This window comes from Oncorhynchus mykiss, chromosome 5, assembly GCF_013265735.2.
Source record: "Oncorhynchus mykiss isolate Arlee chromosome 5, USDA_OmykA_1.1, whole genome shotgun sequence".
Classification (NCBI taxonomy): Eukaryota; Metazoa; Chordata; class Actinopteri; order Salmoniformes; family Salmonidae; genus Oncorhynchus; species Oncorhynchus mykiss.
In genome coordinates this window covers 88,653,647-88,674,371 of record NC_048569.1, presented here as the reverse complement: position 1 = coordinate 88,674,371, position 20,725 = coordinate 88,653,647, and the positions used below count along the sequence as shown (strand labels likewise).

The window sequence follows — 20,725 nt, the reverse complement described above, 5'->3', positions numbered from 1 at the left end:
GTAAGACCCTGTGATGTGTGAAGTGTACATGATGCGGACAACGTGTGGAGTCATTATACTCCTTATAGTGTGCTTTAACATGTGGAGTCATTATACTCCTTATAGTGTGCTTTAACATGTGGAGTCATTATACTCCTTATAGTGTGATTTAACATGTGGAGTCATTATACTCCTTATAGTGTGCTTTAACATGTGGAGTCATTATACTCCTTATAGTGTGCTTTAACATGTGGAGTCATTATACTCCTTATAGTGTGTTTTAACATGTGGAGTCATTATACTCCTTATAGTGTGCTTTAACATGTGGAGTCATTATACTCCTTATAGTGTGCTTTAACATGTGGAGTCATTATACTCCTTATAGTGTGCTTTAACATGTGGAGTCATTATACTCCTTATAGTGTGCTTTAACATGTGGAGTCATTATACTCCTTATAGTGTGCTTTAACATGTGGAGTCATTACACTCCTTATAGTGTGCTTTAACATATGGAGTCATTACACTCCTTATAGTGTGCTTTAACATGTGGAGTCATTACACTCCTTATAGTGTGATTTAACATGTGGAGTCATTACACTCCTTATAGTGTGCTTTAACATGTGGAGTCATTATACTCCTTATAGTGTGCTTTAACATGTGGAGTCATTATACTCCTTATAGTGTGCTTTAACATGTGGAGTATGTCCAGATTCTGAAATACAAATGTTAACATTCATTTATTTAACATAAAAATGACCCTTTTTGATTTGGTTTATTTTTAGATAGATTGTTTGGAACATAAACACAGCAAAATAATAAACGTCCTCTCACTGTCAACTGCGTTTGTTTAAGTTTATCAGTCAACTTAACATATGTAAATATTTGTGTGAACATAACAAGATTCAACAACTGAGACATAAACTGAACAAGTTCCACAAACATGTGACTTACAGAAATGGAATAATGTGTCCCTGAACAAGGGGGGGGTTTGCCTAGTTTATATTATCTTCAAACATCACATTCCCAGAGTACTTTTAATGATATGTCCCATTTTGTACATATAAATGGACATTATAGGTCATTAACCAATCAAAGCTGTATTTTATTAGGAACCTCATTTGCTGTTGAGAATGCCATTTGAACAATATGTTCATTTGAGTAATATGAGATGGAAGGGAGCTCCATGCAATAATGGCAATATATAATACTTTACGCTTTCTTGAATTTGTTATGGATTTTAGGACTGTGAAAAGACCCCTGGTGGCATGTCTGGTGGCGTAAGTGTGTGTGTCAGAGCTGTGCGTAAGTATGAAAACAATTTTCAATTTTCAACACGTTTCTTCTAAAAAGAAGAAGTGATGCAGTCAGTCTCTCCTCAACTCTTAGCCAAGAGAGACTGACATGCATCATATTTATTTAGCCATCTGATATATATTAGCCATCTGCCAGAGTTCTGCCAGCACTTGACCACATTGCAGGACAATAATCAAGATAAGACCAAAATTGAACCTGCAGGACTTGCTTTGTGGAGTGTGGTGTCCAAAAAGAAGAGCATCTCTATATTACAGACAGACCTCTCCCCATCTTTACAACCATTGAATCTATATGTATTGTGCATGCCAGTTTACAATCTAAAGCAACACCAAGTAATTTAGTCTCCTCAACTTGTTCAACAGCCACACCATTCATTACTAGATTCAGCTGAGGTCTAGAGCTTAGGGAATGATTTGTTTCAAATACAATGCTCTTAGTTTTAGAGATGATCAGGACCAGTTTATTACTGGCCACCCATATCAAAACTGACTGCAACTCCTTGTTAAGAGGTTAAGGGTTTCAGTGACTTCATTCGCTGTGGTTGCTGACAGGGCATTCGGAAAGTATTGACTTTTTCTACATTTTGTTACATTACATTATTCTAAAATTGATTATATTAATGTTTTCCTCATCAATCTACACACAATACCCCATATTGACAAGGAGGCAACAGATTTTTAGAATGTTTGCAACTTCATAATTTTTTTTAAACAGAAATATTGACATAAGTATTTAGACCCTGGGCCTCCCGAGTGGCACAGCGGTCTACGGCACTACCTCACAGTGCTAGAGGAGTCACTACAGATCTGCACTACAGAACCGGTTCGATCCCCGGCTGTGTCGCAGCCGGCTGCAACTGGGAGACCATGATGCGGCGCACAATTGGCCCAGCGTCGTCCGGGATAGGAGAAGGATTCGGCCGGCTGGGATGTCCTTGTCCCATCGCGCTCTATTGACTCCTTGTGGCTGTTGTACGGTGTTTCCTCCGACACATTGGAGTGGCTGGCTTCCGGGTTAAGCGAGCAGTGTGTCAAGAAGCAGTGCAGCTTGGCGGGACAGGATTATGTTGAGGCACAGATCTGGGGAAGGGTACCAAAAACAGCATTGAAGGTCCCCAAGAACACAGTGGCCTTCATTCTTAAATGGAAGAAGTTTGGAACCACCAAGACAATTGGGGGAGAAGAGCCTTGGTCAGGGAGGTGACCAAGAACAGAGTTCCTCTCTGGAGATGGGAGAATCTTCCAGAAAGACAACCATTTCTGCAGTACTCCACCAATCAGGCCTTTATGGTAGAGTGGCCACTTCTCAGTAAAAGGCACATGACAGCCCGCTTGGAGTTTGCCAAAAGGCACCTAAAAGACTATCAGACCATGAGAAACAAGATTCTCTGGTCTGATGAAACCAAGATTGAACTCTTTGGCCTGAATGAACGTCACGTCTGTAGGAAACCTGGCACCCACCCTACTGGGAAGCATGGTGGTGGCAGCATCATACTGTGGGGATGTTTTTCAGCGGCAGGGACTGGGAGACTAGTCAGGATCAAGGGGAAGATGAATGGAGTAAAGTACAGAGAGTTCCTTGATGAAAACCTGCTCCAGAGCACTCAGGACCTCAAACTGGGGCGAAGGTTCACCTTCCAACAGGTCAACACAGCCAAGACAAAGCAGAAATGGCTTTGGGACGAGTCTCTGAATGTCCTTGAGTGGCCCTGGCAGAGCTTGAACCCGATCAAACATCTCTGGAGAGACCTGAAATTAGCTGTGCAGCGACACTCCCCATCCAACCTGACAGAGCTTGAGAGGCTCTGCAGAGAAGAATGGGGGAAACTCCCCAGAGATAAGTGTGCCAAGCTTGTAGCAAGGCTGTAATCGCTGCCAAAGGTAGGTAGCCTAGTGGTAAGAGCGTTGGACTAGTAACCAAAAGGTTGCTAGATCGAATCCCTGAGCTGACAAGGTACAAATCTGCCGCTCTGCCCCTGAACAACACAGTTAACCCACTGTTCCTAGGCCGTCATTGAAAAAAATAATTTGTTCTTAACTGACTTGCCTAGTTAAATAAAGGTCAAAATAAAATACAAAGTACTGTGTAATGGGTCTGAATACTTATGAAATGTGATATTTCCGTATTTTTTATTTTTTACCTATTTTTGCTTTGTCATTATGGGGTATTGTGTGTAGTAGATTGATGAGGGAAAATGCAATTTAATCAATTTAAGAATAAGGCTGTAACGTAACAAAATGTGGAAAAAGTCAAAGGGTCTGAATAATTTTCAAATGCACTGCATATGGTTGAATCACCAGCATACATGAACACACAGGCTTTGTTCAATGCCAGTGGCATGTCACTGGTAAAAAATAAAAACAAGTAGAAAGCCTAGAGAACTGCCCTGCGGTACACCACACCCTAAATGTTGAACATTATAGAATCTTCCATTAAAGAAAACCCTCTGAGTTCTACTAGATAGATAGTTCTGAATCCATGATATGGCAGAGGTTGAAGAGCCATAAAACATATGTTTTTTTTTTCAAAAACAGGTCATGCAGCAAGCTGATTGGTCTGTTGTTAGAACTAGTAAAGACCGATTTACCACTCTTGGGTAGCGGACAAACACCTTCCTCTAGACTCAGATTAAAGATTTGACAGATAGGAGTGGCCATAGAGTCAGCTACCATCCTCAGTAGCTTTCCATCTAAGTTGTCAATGCCAGGAGGTTTTTCATTATTGATTGATTAGAGTAATTGGTCTCCTGTCCCACACTAACTTTAAAAAATAAAAATGTACAATGCTTTTCTTCATTATTCGTTTTTTTAAGCATGAATACAAAGACTCGCTGTTGGCATTTCCTGCTTAAGTTTGCCCACTTTGCCAATTAAGTAATCATTAAAATAAGTGTCGGAGGAAACAACGTACATTTTGCCAATTAAGTAATTATTAAAATAAGTGTCAGAGGAAACAACGTACACTTTGCCAATTAAGCAATCATTAAAATAAGTGTCAGAGGAAACAACGTACACTTTGCCAATTAAGCAATCATTAAAATAAGTGTCGGAGGAAACAACGTACACTTTGCCAATTAAGCAATCATTAAAATAAGTGTCGGAGGAAACAACGTACACTTTGCCAATTAAGCAATCATTAAAATAAGTGTCAGAGGAAACAACGTACACTTTGCCAATTAAGTAATCATTATAATAAGTGTCGGAGGAAACAACGTACACTTTGCCAATTAAGCAATCATTAAAATAAGTGTCGGAGGAAACAACGTACACTTTGCCAATTAAGCAATCATTATAATAAGTGGCGACATCAAACGGTTTTGTGATGAATAAAAGCCGTCTGATTCGATGAAACATGGAGTTGAATTTGTCTTTCTGCTCGTCATTTCATTTCAAGTACGCCAACGTTTTTTTTTCCATCATTGATCTTGGCTTCATGTAGCACATTCAGAAAATCACCAGCAGAGGGAGTTTCATTTAAATCCATTTTCCCATTCCCTGTGTTGGTGGTGGTGATAAAATGGATCATAACTTCAGAATTAGAGAGCCCACTCTGGATCCAAACAATGTCTTAAAATTAACTAAATCAAAAAGGGTTGTTTTGAGATATTTATATTCATATTCATATTTATATTCATATTTTGAATGTTGAATAAATAAATTAATGTGAACATTTGTATTTCAGAATCTGGACATACTCCACATGTTAAAGCACACTATAAGGAGTATAATGACTCCACATGTTAAAGCACACTATAAGGAGTATAATGACTCCACATGTTAAAGCACACTATAAGGAGTATAATGACTCCACATGTTAAATCACACTATAAGGAGTATAATGACTCCACATGTTAAAGCACACTATAAGGAGTATAATGACTCCACATGTTAAAGCACACTATAAGGAGTGTAATGACTCCACATGTTAAATCACACTATAAGGAGTATAATGACTCCACATGTTAAAACACACTATAAGGAGTATAATGACTCCACATGTTAAAGCACACTATAAGGAGTATAATGACTCCACATGTTAAAGCACACTATAAGGAGTATAATGACTCCACATGTTAAAGCACACTATAAGGAGTGTAATGACTCCACATGTTAAAGCACACTATAAGGAGTGTAATGACTCCACATGTTAAATCACACTATAAGGAGTATAATGACTCCATATGTTAAATCACACTATAAGGAGTATAATGACTCCACATGTTAAAGCACACTATAAGGAGTATAATGACTCCACATGTTAAAGCACACTATAAGGAGTATAATGACTCCACATGTTAAAGCACACTATAAGGAGTATAATGACTCCACATGTTAAAGCACACTATAAGGAGTATAATGACTCCACATGTTAAAGCACACTATAAGGAGTATAATGACTCCATATGTTAAAGCACACTATAAGGAGTATAATGACTCCACATGTTAAAGCACACTATAAGGAGTATAATGACTCCACATGTTAAAGCACACTATAAGGAGTATAATGACTCCACATGTTAAAGCACACTATAAGGAGTATAATGACTCCATATGTTAAAGCACACTATAAGGAGTATAATGACTCCACATGTTAAAGCACACTATAAGGAGTATAATGACTCCACATGTTAAATCACACTATAAGGAGTGTAATGACTCCACATGTTAAAGAACACTATAAGGAGTATAATGACTCCACATGTTAAAGCACACTATAAGGAGTATAATGACTCCACATGTTAAAACACACTATAAGGAGTGTAATGACTCCACATGTTAAAGCACACTATAAGGAGTATAATGACTCCACATGTTAAAGCACACTATAAGGAGTATAATGACTCCACATGTTAAAGCACACTATAAGGAGTATAATGACTCCACATGTTAAAGCACACTATAAGGAGTATAATGACTCCACATGTTAAAGCACACTATAAGGAGTATAATGACTCCACATGTTAAAGCACACTATAAGGAGTATAATGACTCCACATGTTAAAGCACACTATAAGGAGTATAATGACTCCACATGTTAAAGCACACTATAAGGAGTATAATGACTCCACATGTTAAAGCACACTATAAGGAGTATAATGACTCCACATGTTAAAGCACACTATAAGGAGTATAATGACTCCACATGTTAAAGCACACTATAAGGAGTATAATGACTCCATATGTTAAATCACACTATAAGGAGTATAATGACTCCACATGTTAAAGCACACTATAAGGAGTATAATGACTCCACATGTTAAAGCACACTATAAGGAGTATAATGACTCCACATGTTAAAGCACACTATAAGGAGTATAATGACTCCACATGTTAAAGCACACTATAAGGAGTATAATGACTCCACATGTTAAAGCACACTATAAGGAGTATAATGACTCCACATGTTAAAGCACACTATAAGGAGTATAATGACTCCACATGTTAAAGCACACTATAAGGAGTATAATGACTCCACATGTTAAAGCACACTATAAGGAGTATACTGACTCCGCATGTTAAAGCACACTATAAGGAGTATAATGACTCCACATGTTAAATCACACTATAAGGAGTATAATGACTCCACATGTTAAAGCACACTATAAGGAGTATAATGACTCCATATGTTAAAACACACTATAAGGAGTATAATGACTCCACATGTTAAAGCACACTATAAGGAGTATAATGACTCCACATGTTAAAGCACACTATAAGGAGTATAATGACTCCACATGTTAAAGCACACTATAAGGAGTATAATGACTCCACATGTTAAAACACACTATAAGGAGTATAATGACTCCACATGTTAAAGCACACTATAAGGAGTATAATGACTCCACATGTTAAAACACACTATAAGGAGTATAATGACTCCACATGTTAAATCACACTATAAGGAGTATAATGACTCCATATGTTAAAGCACACTATAAGGAGTATAATGACTCCACATGTTAAAGCACACTATAAGGAGTATAATGACTCCACATGTTAAAGCACACTATAAGGAGTATAATGACTCCACATGTTAAAGCACACTATAAGGAGTATAATGACTCCATATGTTAAAGCACACTATAAGGAGTATAATGACTCCACATGTTAAAGCACACTATAAGGAGTATAATGACTCCACATGTTAAATCACACTATAAGGAGTGTAATGACTCCACATGTTAAAGCACACTATAAGGAGTATAATGACTCCACATGTTAAAGCACACTATAAGGAGTATAATGACTCCACATGTTAAAACACACTATAAGGAGTGTAATGACTCCACATGTTAAAGCACACTATAAGGAGTATAATGACTCCACATGTTAAAGCACACTATAAGGAGTATAATGACTCCACATGTTAAAGCACACTATAAGGAGTATAATGACTCCACATGTTAAAGCACACTATAAGGAGTATAATGACTCCACATGTTAAAGCACACTATAAGGAGTATAATGACTCCACATGTTAAAGCACACTATAAGGAGTATAATGACTCCACATGTTAAAGCACACTATAAGGAGTATAATGACTCCACATGTTAAAGCACACTATAAGGAGTATAATGACTCCACATGTTAAAGCACACTATAAGGAGTATAATGACTCCACATGTTAAAGCACACTATAAGGAGTATAATGACTCCACATGTTAAAGCACACTATAAGGAGTATAATGACTCCATATGTTAAATCACACTATAAGGAGTATAATGACTCCACATGTTAAAGCACACTATAAGGAGTATAATGACTCCACATGTTAAAGCACACTATAAGGAGTATAATGACTCCACATGTTAAAGCACACTATAAGGAGTATAATGACTCCACATGTTAAAGCACACTATAAGGAGTATACTGACTCCGCATGTTAAAGCACACTATAAGGAGTATAATGACTCCACATGTTAAATCACACTATAAGGAGTATAATGACTCCACATGTTAAAGCACACTATAAGGAGTATAATGACTCCACATGTTAAAGCACACTATAAGGAGTGTAATGACTCCACATGTTAAAGCACACTATAAGGAGTATAATGACTCCACATGTTAAAGCACACTATAAGGAGTATAATGACTCCATATGTTAAAACACACTATAAGGAGTATAATGACTCCACATGTTAAAGCACACTATAAGGAGTATAATGACTCCACATGTTAAAGCACACTATAAGGAGTATAATGACTCCACATGTTAAAACACACTATAAGGAGTATAATGACTCCACATGTTAAAGCACACTATAAGGAGTATAATGACTCCACATGTTAAAACACACTATAAGGAGTATAATGACTCCACATGTTAAATCACACTATAAGGAGTATAATGACTCCATATGTTAAAGCACACTATAAGGAGTATAATGACTCCACATGTTAAAGCACACTATAAGGAGTATAATGACTCCAACATGTTAAAGCACACTATAAGGAGTATAATGACTCCACATGTTAAAGCACACTATAAGGAGTATAATGACTCCACATGTTAAATCACACTATAAGGAGTATAATGACTCCACATGTTAAAACACACTATAAGGAGTATAATGACTCCACATGTTAAAGCACACTATAAGGAGTATACTGACTCCACATGTTAAAGCACACTATAAGGAGTATAATGACTCCATATGTTAAAGCACACTATAAGGAGTATAATGACTCCAACATGTTGTCTGCATCATGTACACTTCACACATCATAGGGTCTTACAGGAGGCATGTACACTTCACACATCACAGGGTCTTACAGGAGGCATGTACACTTCACACATCACAGGGTTTTACAGGAGGCACGTACACTTCACACATCACAGGGTCTTACAGGAGGCATGTACACTTCACACATCACAGGGTCTTACAGGAGGCATGTACAGGTCCATCATGATTTTTTCAAAAATGGTTTGTGATACAAATGTAAAAAGCATATAAAACATCCTTCCTCCCAATTAAGTTATGTGAGAATTTCCAGAACAATCTGACATAACAGAAATATTTTCAGCTCCAGCTGGTGTGAAATTGCCTATTCCCTTCACAAAGAACCCTGACTAGTCTGCATGGATCCTCCACCTCTGCTCCATACCTGCAGGTAATTATCACACAGCCAACAGGGATTTATTTGCCACTGTCATAATTGCAGCGTACTTGTTGTATTTATCTCACTAGCGCTGATGCTTGGTGAGATAGATAAGGGGATGTTCGCTAATCGCTATCTCAGTGCAGATTCACACAGACACACTTGTTGTATTTATCTCACTAGCGCTGATGCTTGGTGAGATAGATAAGGGGATGTTCGCTAATCGCTATCTCAGTGCAGATTCACACAGACACACTTGTTGTATTTATCTCACTAGCGCTGATGCTTGGTGAGATAGATAAGGGGATGTTCGCTAATCGCTATCTCAGTGCAGATTCACACAGACACACTTGTTGTATTTATCTCACTAGCGCTGATGCTTGGTGAGATAGATAGGGGGATGTTCGCTAATCGCTGCTATCTATCAGTTCAGTTTCACACAGACACACTTGTTGTCATAATGATATTCACCTGATTGGAATTGACTGTTACTGGAGGTGTGGGAATTGGCTGTTACTGGAGGTGTGGGAATTGGCTGTTACTGGAGGTGTGGGAATTTACTGTTACTGGAGGTGTGGGAATTGACTGTTACTGGAGGTGTGGGAATTGGCTGATGTACGTTCAAGAGTGTAACAGGAAGAAGAAGTGAAGGACTATGGGTATAATAATTCAGAGACCCTAATCTTGTTCATCTTTGAGCGACCCCATAATTCCATCAAATAATGTGCCTCACCCTTGGGACTCTAGAAAGGTAGATTCAGTGAAATGACGTTGCCATGAGCAGCACCGCGGGTATTGAGATGGGAGAGATGCAAGACTTCGCTCTCTGACAGTCACACACAGTATCTGCGCATGTGCACGGGTGCGCTTCACTCTGTTACTCTGTGAATCTGTGCGTCACAGTAGACTGTTCGAGATTGTGCAGATTGAAAATGCGGCAACCTAAATTCGCATGATGCCCTGTTCCAAGTTGTCAAATGAGGGTTTGTAAGGTCATGAAAATTCATGGAAATTAGTTTCATAATTGTTGTTTAATGTAACTCATGAACACACACTTTTAAATATTATCAATCACTTAAAAATCGACAAATCCGTCATTAACGGAATGAACCTTCAGTGCATGTCTGTGTGTGCCAGTTTGCCGTTGCCTGAGGAGAGGGTGACATTTCAGCTGCAGGTATAAAATAATGAAAGTACAACAGACTAACAAGATGGCCAATTTAAAACATAACTTGTAACAGTTATCGCTAGTTAACTATAGCTAACTAGGCATTCACGTCGTTGTCGCCTTTCCACTGTCACTGTAGGTAGATAGGCTAAATAAATCTGCAACGTTGGAAAACTGGGATTCCCCTCTATTAAACAGCAGCAATGTAATTGCTACAACGTTAAAGGAAAAGTCCACCCAAAAACTATCTTTTGGTATTTGTTTCATTAGTCCATTGTTGACATAGTCCCAAAATGTTTTGCTTGTCAGCACACAAGTTGTCAAGATATATAACTTTCAAAATACAGAAATCATCCTGTATGATACATTTTGCAATTGAAATAAATTAATTACGCCCTAATCTATGGATATCACGTGACTGGGCAGGCTGGGAGGGCATAGACCCACCCACTGGGGAGCCAGGCCCAGCCAATCAGAATGTGTTTTTCCCCACAAAAGGGCTTTATTACAGACAGAAATACTCCTCAGTTTCAGCTGTCCGGGTGGCTGGTCTCAGATGATCCCGCAGGTGAAGACGCTGGATGTGGAGGTCCTGGGCTGTCGTGGTTACACGTGGTCTGTGGTTGTCAGGCCGGTTGGACGTACTTCCAAATACTCTAAAATAATGTGGGACGTGGCTTACGGTAGAGCAATTAACATTAAATTCTGTGGCAACAGCTCTGGTGCCCTGCTAGAGCTGCTCCGGTCAACTATAAGTGCTGCTATTGTGAAGTGGAAACGTTTAGGAGCAACAACGATTCAGTTGCAAAGTGGTAGGCCACACAAGCTCACAGAACGGGACAGCTGAGTGCTGAAGCACGCATCGTGTAAAAATCGTCTGTCCTCGGTGGCAACACTCACTACCGAGTTCCAAACTGCCTCTGGAAGCAATGCAGGCACAATGCCAAGCTTCGGCTGGAGTGGTGTAAAGCTCACCACCATTTGACTGATGGAGCAGTGGAAACGCGTTCTCTGGAGTGATGAATCACGCTTCACCATCTGGCAATCCGACGGATGAATCTGGGTTTGGCGGATGCCAGGAGAACGCTACCTGACCCAATGCATAGTGCCAACTGTAAAGTTTGGTGGAGGAGGAATAATGGTCTGGGGTTGTTTTTCATTTAGTTCCAGTGAAAGGAAATCTTAACGCTACATTCTAAACGATTATGTCCTTCCAACTTTGTGGGCAACAGTTTAGGGAAGGCCCTTTCCCGTTTCAGCATAACAATGCCTCCATGCACAAAGCAAGGTCCGTAATGAAATAGTTTTTCGAGATTGGTGTGAAAAACTTGACTGGCCTGCACAGAGCCTTGACCTCAACCCCATTGAACACCTTTGGAATGAATTGGAAAGCCGACTGCGCGCCAGGCCTAATCTCCGAACATCAGTGCCCGACCTCACAAATGCTCTTGCGGCTGAATGGAAGAAAGTCCCCGCAACAATGTTCCAACTTCTAGTGGAAAGCCTTCCCAGAAGAGTGGAGGCTGTTACAGCAGCAAAGAGGAAGACCAACTTCATATTAATGCCCATGATTTTGATATTAGATGTTAGCCTACCTTATCCATTTGATCCCTGATTCATTGAATGAAGGAATCATTTTATAAAGACAAAAGCACTTGGTTTGTTACCCAATATTTTATCTCAAGGGTGGCAACCATACTCCAGGATAGCTACTGGGTGTGCAGGATTTTGTTCAAGCCCTGGTCTAACCAAGTTGTAGCCTGAACATCATCTGCTCAACATGACCTTGATATGCAGGCTTGGAGTTTCAGGGTTCGATCAAAAGCCAAGCCTGCACACCCAGGAAATCTCCAGATGGCAGGCTGACCACACAACGGCAGGAGATGATTGGCAAACTTCGGATTAGACAAAGCAACCATCCAGTGTCAATAATGTTAACTTTGACGTTTTTCATGTATATACAGTGCCTTGCGAAAGTATTTGGCCCCCTTGAACTTTGCGACATTTTGCCACATTTCAGGCTTCAAACATAAAGATATAAAACTGTATTTTTTTGTGAAGAATCAACAACAAGTGGGACACAATCATGAAGTGGAACGACATTTTTTGGATATTTCAAACTTTTTTAACAAATCAAAAACTGAAAAATTGGGCGTGCAAAATTATTCAGCCCCTTTACTTTCAGTGCAGCAAACTCTCTCCAGAAGTTCAGTGAGGATCTCTGAATGATCCAATGTTGACCTAAATGACTAATGATGATAAATACAATCCACCTGTGTGTAATCAAGTCTCCGTATAAATGCACCTGCACTGTGATAGTCTCAGAGGTCCGTTAAAAGCGCAGAGAGCATCATGAAGAACAAGGAACACACCAGGCAGGTCCGAGATACTGTTGTGAAGAAGTCTAAAGCCGGATTTGGATACAAAAATATTTCCCAAGCTTTAAACATCCCAAGGAGCACTGTGCAAGCGATAATATTGAAAAGGAAGGAGTATCAGACCACTGCAAATCTACCAAGACCTGGCCGTCCCTCTAAACTTTCAGCTCATACAAGGAGAAGACTGATCAGAGATGCAGCCAAGAGGCCCATGATCACTCTGGATGAACTGCAGAGATCTACAGCTGAGGTGGGAGACTCTGTCCATAGGACAACAATCAGTCGTATATTGCACAAATCTGGCCTTTATGGAAGAGTGGCAAGAAGAAAGCCATTTCTTAAAGATATCCATAAAAAGTGTTGTTTAAAGTTTGCCACAAGCCACCTGGGAGACACACCAAACATGTGGAAGAAGGTGCTCTGGTCAGATGAAACCAAAATTGAACTTTTTGGCAACAATGCAAAACGTTATGTTTGGCGTAATAGCTACACAGCTGAACAAACCATCCCCACTGTCAAACATGGTGGTGGCAGCATCATGGTTTGGGCCTGCTTTTCTTCAGCAGGGACAGGGAAGATGGTTAAAATTGATGGGAAGATGGATGGAGCAAAATACAGGACCATTCTGGAAGAAAACCTGATGGAGTCTGCAAAAGACCTGAGACTGGGACAGAGATTTGTCTTCCAACAAGACAATGATCCAAAACATAAAGCAAAATCTACAATGGAATGGTTCAAAAATAAACATATCCAGGTGTTAGAATGTCCAAGTCAAAGTCCAGACCTGAATCCAATCGAGAATCTGTGGAAAGAACTGAAAACTGCTGTTCACAAATGCTCTCAATCCAACCTCACTGAGCTCGAGCTGTTTTGCAAGGAGGAATGGGAAAAAACTTCAGTCTCTCGATATGCAAAACTGATAGAGACATACCCCAAGCGACTTACAGCTGTAATCGCAGCAAAAGGTGGCGCTACAAAGTATTAACTTAAGGGGGCTGAATAATTTTGCACGCCCAATTTTTCAGTTTTTGATTTGTTAAAAAAGTTTGAAATATCCAATAAATGTCGTTCCACTTCATGATTGTGTCCCACTTGTTGTTGATTCTTCACAAAAAAATACAGTTTTATATCTTTATGTTTGAAGCCTGAAATGTGGCAAAAGGTCGCAAAGTTCAAGGGGGCCGAATACTTTCGCAAGGCACTGTATATATATATATATATGCTATAATAATAGTCATGAACATTTGGTGAAGTCATTGAAAATGTGTATGAACCCTTAAATGTGAATAATCAGAGTGAACACAGTCTAATGGAATGACTTGGAAAAAGACAGCTCCTGCACTTCTTTCATCCCAAGTCAAGCACGGATCTACGTCATATCGTTGAGTCTACCTTTAATCCATCCGCTTCTCTGCCTGCCAATTCGAGGTGATGAAGGAAGAGGAGAGAATGGTGTGGAATACCTGTACCGTCCCATACCGTAGTACCGTACACCTAAGATCTGATAGAAGTGTAGATTGGCCACTACTATTTCCCTCTGCAAACTAAGCCCTCCATGTTCCTCTGCTACTGCTGCTTGTTGTTTCTATTGCTGCTGCTGGAAGTGAGGTGATATGTGATTGGAGGAGTGTAGCGTGTCAGCCCCATGATCCAATGCACCAGCCAGCCAATCAATTATTCAAGTCAAATACAGTCTTGTGCCTGGGAGGAAGAACGGCTGGAGGGACTGAGGACTGATGGCCTAGTTTAGCTTAGTCTGACTGGCTGGCTAGGAGTCTCATAACACAGCGACGGCTATCCAGTAGATCGTTTACAAAGCAAAGAGAGAGTGAGAGATACAGAGAGACTGAGATAAACAGAGACTCGGAGAGAAAGAGAGAGAGAGAGAGAGACAGAGACAGAGAGACAGAGAGACAGAGAGACAGAGAGAGAGAGAGAGAGAGAGAAAGTGAAATATATATAAATAACAGAAAACAGGCCTAACCTATTCCCATAAAAGAGACTAGCATGGCAGACAATTAAACAGAGCAGTCCTGGAATAATCCACCTGGCAGATAAACAACGGCAACACTATGCAACTTTTCTTTTTAGGAAAACAGCTAACTTCCTGCAATTCTACACATTTTCCATCGGGCAGAGAGAAAATGTTGTGGTTTTATAGCTAATTTCATGCTATTCTACACATTTTTCCATGAGGCTGAGAGAAAATGTTGCATTTTTAAAGCTAATATCCTGCACTTCTAAACATTTTTGCCATGGCTTATGGCATGTTCTGAGGGTTGGGCCTCAGAGCCCTCCAACCAGAAATGTGTAGAATAGTCGGAAATTTGCTTCAAAACTCCTGCCTTGCGGAGGTGTCCGGTACGTCACTGTACAGCAGCCCTAACCCCAGGCCAGACACACGGAGCAAAAACAGAGCTCACCCAGCCCTGTAAAAACACTAATCAAAGCCTGCCAAACAGAGGATAGCTATTTAAGTGTTACTTTAGCTTGCTCACAAGCAAGTCTGGATACAGGCTTATACCAGAGCTTGTCCTCTTTGTGAGGAGTGCTGCGTTTGTTCATCTGGATGCTGAATAAAACATCAAAACAAATCCAGCTGCCTGCGAGTCATGACACTCTCAGACTCACACACACACACACACACACACACGTAGACCTAGCTCTTTTCAGAAACACATACACATCGTCTTCGTAAACACAAATGCTAGTGCATCTTCATTTTAGCAGAACTAACACCAAGGTTTGGTTAGGAACTAATTCAGTGACAGGAACACTCAGTGCAAGACAACAGCGCTAACGCAGGTTAGCATCTTTGAGGCTGGCTGTGCATCTGGAGCACATGGGAGCCTACTGGAGCACACACGGGTGTGGCTGTGTCACAACATGTTCACTTCTCAGGACTGGTCTGGTGGAAGTACAGAAATACACTCTTTTATCTTTTTCTGCAGTAGAGCTTTAACACATGCTTCAGACAAGCAACACAATTCACACTCTGGTCCATGATGACTCACAACATAACAGACTGCCATTCAGTCAGTGATACTGTTTGCCTCTAGTCCAGAATTACAACAAAACCCAGTGGTATACACTGAACAAAAATATAAACGCAACATGTAAAGTGTTGTTCCCATGTTTCATGAGCTGAAATAAAAGATCACAAAAATGTTCCATATGCCAAACCGTTTATTTCTCTCAAATTGTGTGCACAAATTTGTTCACATCCCTGTTAGTGAGCATTTCTCATTTACCAAGATAATCTATCCTCCTGACAGGTGTGGCATATCAAGAAGCTGATTAAACAGCATGATCATTACACAGGTGCACCTTGTGCTAGGGACAATAAAAGGCCACTTTAAAATGTGCATTTTTGTCACACAACACAATGCCACAGATGTATCAAGTTTGGAGGGAGCGTGCAATTGGCATGCTGACTGCAGGAATGTCCACCAGAGCTGTTGCCAGAGAATGTTCATTTCTCTACCATAAGCCGTCTCCAACGTAATTTTAGAGAATTTGGCAATATGTCCAACTGACCTCACAACCGCAGATCATGTGTATGGCGTCGTGTGGGCAAGTGGTTTACTGATGTCAACGTTGTGAAGAGTGTGGTTATGGTATGGGCAGGCAAAAGCTATGGAAAAGGAACACAAATCTGTATTCACAGTCATGTGAAATCTATAGATTAGGCCTAATGAATTTATTTCAATTGACTGATTTCCTCAAATGAACTGTAACTCAGTAAAATCATAGAAATTACTGCATGTTGCGTTAATATTTTTGTTCAGTATAGATTACCAGACCAAACCGTAAAGCCAAGCACCATTACATTGCAGTTTACAGGTCATAACAGATAGCTCTTACATTTAACAGATGGCCAGTCTCCATGTTTCTGAATGGAGTACTCTTGGCATGCCCCCATCCTCAGTTCCAACACTTACCTCCTGCTGCAGCAGCCCCTGTAGGCTGGGGTCCGGGCCCCACGCTGCTCTGTGTTCCCCCAGGCGTTGGGGGAACGGGTCTGGGCCAGGGCTTGGCGGCGGGCAGCCCCTGCCTCAACACCCCAGTGTACTCCACAAACGTCCCGGGGAAGTCGCCCTTCTCTTTGGTCCGCTCGTTGGTGCCGTGCAGCCATCCCTTGGGGCTGTGGTGTTCATCCCCTTCCTGGTAGTCCTTCAGAGAGGCCTTCAGGACCGTCAGGATGTCCCCTGGCTGGAGGCTGATGTCATCACCATGCTCCCGTTTGTACTCGAAGAGTGCGAGGTACTGGAAGCTGCTGTCATTGGCTGTCATGGCGACAGTCACAGGCTCATCGATAGTCCCTCAGGCTTCAACTGAGGTCTGCTGCGTCACTGATTCAAGTCCTCTGTTTTACTTTGCAAACTTAAATCCAATGCCTTAGCGAGGACTAGTACTTTCGTGTTCACCCAAAAGTCTAGGAGCCCTTGAGTTGAAGAGAATAGTAAAGAATCAGCATTGGGGTGATCCCATCCGAGTCATGGTGAGAAACTGCACCATTTACCGAGGAGGAGAAACCAGACAGTGGGTCTGTTCGTCGTCCTGAGTAGCACTGTTTCAAGACAGGGTGACCTAGAGCCCTTGATGGGGTTGATGGGGTGTGTCCCTAGACTCCGAGATTCTGAGGTTCTGCAGAGTTGGCAGTGTTCCACAGATAGATGTAGGATCCTCCTACCCAGTGTCCCCTCTGTTCTGTCAGTCAGGTGTTGCAGCACAGTGAACTCAGGACAGGCCACCCTAGCTCCCTCCCACACCTGGATAATATTAATCCACTGCAGGGCATCCAGTCCAGCACTCGCTCTCTCTACTCCAGCAGAATGCCTTAAACACAGGTCCCACTGCAGCCAGCCAGCCCTACCTGGAAACTTCACCAAGTTACATGGTTATAGCCTCCTTATTAGGACATTAAATATGTTGATATAATGATATAACATGCCATATTATTATCATTATATGTTATTATTTGCATCACTATTGACAGGAAGCAATATAAGGATAATTTATAGTAACGCGATACAGAATTTACAGACATGAGAAAAATCTACCATTATTCCAATATACATATTACATTGTAATAGACATATTACATTGTGTGTGGCTAATATTATACATTAGGCCTACATATTATATGATAGCCACACTATAAAATGAAGGCATGGAATCAAACGTGTCACATATAAAATGTGACTGGGCGAATAGGAACTTTAGAGCAACAAGCAAAAACTCGAGTGGTAGCCTATTTTGTGAAATTGCGGCGTAAACGTACCTTTCAGTGCCGTAGAGCTCTTGCCTTCTATCCGTGCACCGTTATCCAATATATGCGACTTGCATGTTAAAATGCACACGGTATAAAAGACAGACGAATATAAAAGCAGACGTCCATATAGCCCGGTATAAAAATGCGTGGCTGGTCCACACCTCGAGCCAGACCTGCTCCCAATACTCGAGTACAGCGCGTGGTGATGTCAGAGACCACACCCCCGGAGTCTGCGAATTATTCTAGTAGAGAAGGTGCACTACTGCAGTAGGCAACACTTCAACTGAGGTTAATACTGCTTACCGTTGAAACCCTAATTGTTATGTTTTACCACATTTAGCATTAGGCCTGTCGTAGTTTACTCACATGTGCGGAATGAACACAGGGTCCAAATCGCGACGGGCGGTCGTGTAGGCTAGGATAGTTGGAGCTGCGTCAGAATGATGATAAATTAGCCTATGTAGCCCGCTCATCTGAACTGAATTTTGCACGCCTCTGGTAAAAACTATCAATCTCACATGGATTGCTTTTAGAGGGGAAAGAACGGCTGATATTTCGGACGGTATGGCAGCAGTGCTGCTATCCTAATTTAATCACAACTGGACCGTTACAAACCGTTCCACTGCCAGGGGCAATCTGCTACGTCATGTGTGCACATTTTCAGTCTCGCTGTAATTTAGGCCACTGTCACAGGCAGAAATCTGTTGATGGCAGGGCCAGCAAAAATGAAGTTGGGCCACAATTTGGGCACTCAAATCATCATTAAATCATCATAAAATCGTAGCCTACCCTATACCCTACTGTAATTGATTGCACACAACACACCATCTAATATGTGATTTGTCATTACAGACCAAATTGTCTTGCAGGCCCAAGTAAACCCATGACTCTTGCATTTGACATGCGACACAAATAGATGTACACATAATAAACCATAGGCCTGTAATTAATAGACTATGAGACTAGAACATAATCGCCAGATAGAACAGTAATAATCACAATAGGCTTGGTAACCTCTCACTGGCTCAGTGACCAAGAGATGGTAGGCTAGGCTGCCACACATGTAACCGTTTAAATTTCAAGTTTGAATGTAATCTGCGTAGGTACACTGAAATGCCTTTCTTGCACATCATATTAACTCAAAATGAATAAACGTTTTGAATAACTGACATTTTTAAAGTTATGTCCCTCCCGTCCTTGACTTTTCCTAAATAAGTGTAACACACTATCATTGTTAGAATCTTAATATCACAAATAGCCTTTGTGTTATAAGCAGTTTTAAGAGGGCATGTCTCATAAACTAATGATAACGCTATTGTGTTCTTTAAAATACATTTTATTTTGTATTCTACTGTTACCTAAGACTATCTTAAACACAACCAAATGATTATTCTTCCAATAGCATATATGAAATGTATTTATCACACTGTTAGAATGTTTACTTTCTACATACACCTCATTGGCCGGAATGTGGGTCCGAGGAGTCCAGGCTTGTCTAGTGTTAGTCACTGGCACCGAGGCCAGTCACAGTTCTATTTCCAATTAAATACAATTCCTAAAACTAATAGGCTCTTTGAATTGACTGGATTTGCATTTGCCTGTTTTCATATCTAATGAGTGACAGATCGAAATTTACTGGGGGGAGGGATGGTCCAAAATAGGGAGTGTTGTGTGATTTTATGGGCGTTTTTGTAGTGTGTTTTTTCTCTGCCCAAATTTCCCTATAAGCAATGGCTTGACTTACTTTTCATATTACCCTAATAAAGGTTACTAACGTTTGTGAAGGTTCGGTATGGTGTGGCTATTATTAAGTTTTTGCTACTGCAGGCCTATGAAATGAAGGCAGTGTCCCCCTCTGCTCCAACTGACACCGACCGTTGAACTTGAGGTGATGAAGTCTGTTTCATGCCTACCAGAGTTACTCCTATAATCTAGCAATATAATGCTTATCTTTATACAAAATACGATCCTCCTTTTGTATGTCTATATCCGTATAGCAGCCATCTGACATAAAGAAATGCATGTTGGTGTTGTGGCATGCCACCGGCATTTCTCCTTCTCTCTGTGGTTAGGCCTACGCTTCTCTTCCCTTATCTAGGCTATATACATGGTTAGGCCTACGCTTCTCTTCCCTTATCTAGGCTATATACATGGTTAGGCCTACGCTTCTCTTCCCTTATCTAGGCTATATACATGGTTAGGCCTACGCTTCTCTTCCCTTATCTAGGCCATATACATGGTTAGGCCTACGCTTCTCTTCCCTTATCTAGGCTATATACATGGTTAGGCCTACGCTTCTCTTCCCTTATCTAGGCTATATACATGGTTAGGCCTACGCTTCTCTTCCCTTATCTAGGCCATATACATGGTTAGGCCTACGCTTCTCTTCCCTTATCTAGGCCATATACATGGTTAGGCCTACGCTTCTCTTCCCTTATCTAGGCCATATACATGGTTAGGCCTACGCTTCTCTTCCCTTATCTAGGCTATATACATGGTTAGGCCTA

General features: G+C 40.7%; 1 protein-coding gene across 2 annotated transcripts in view; it reads right to left on the bottom strand.

Annotated features, from left to right (window-relative positions):
* LOC110524761 (phosphatidylinositol 3-kinase regulatory subunit gamma) overlaps nt 1-18,387 on the bottom strand; it is a 323,905-nt gene extending 305,518 nt beyond the window's left edge. Inside the window, exons 1-2 of one of the 2 annotated variants that reach the window (XM_036978694.1) lie at nt 18,228-18,387; nt 16,885-17,826 (exon numbers count right to left, since the gene is read on the bottom strand). In XM_036978694.1, the coding sequence (XP_036834589.1) occupies nt 16,885-17,236 (352 nt within the window). In that variant the 5' untranslated portion in view covers nt 17,237-17,826; nt 18,228-18,387. The remainder of the gene's footprint in view (nt 1-16,884; nt 17,827-18,227) is intronic. The other variant, XM_036978695.1, reaches the window with a different exon arrangement.
* Between the last annotated feature and the right edge of the window lie 2,338 nt (nt 18,388-20,725).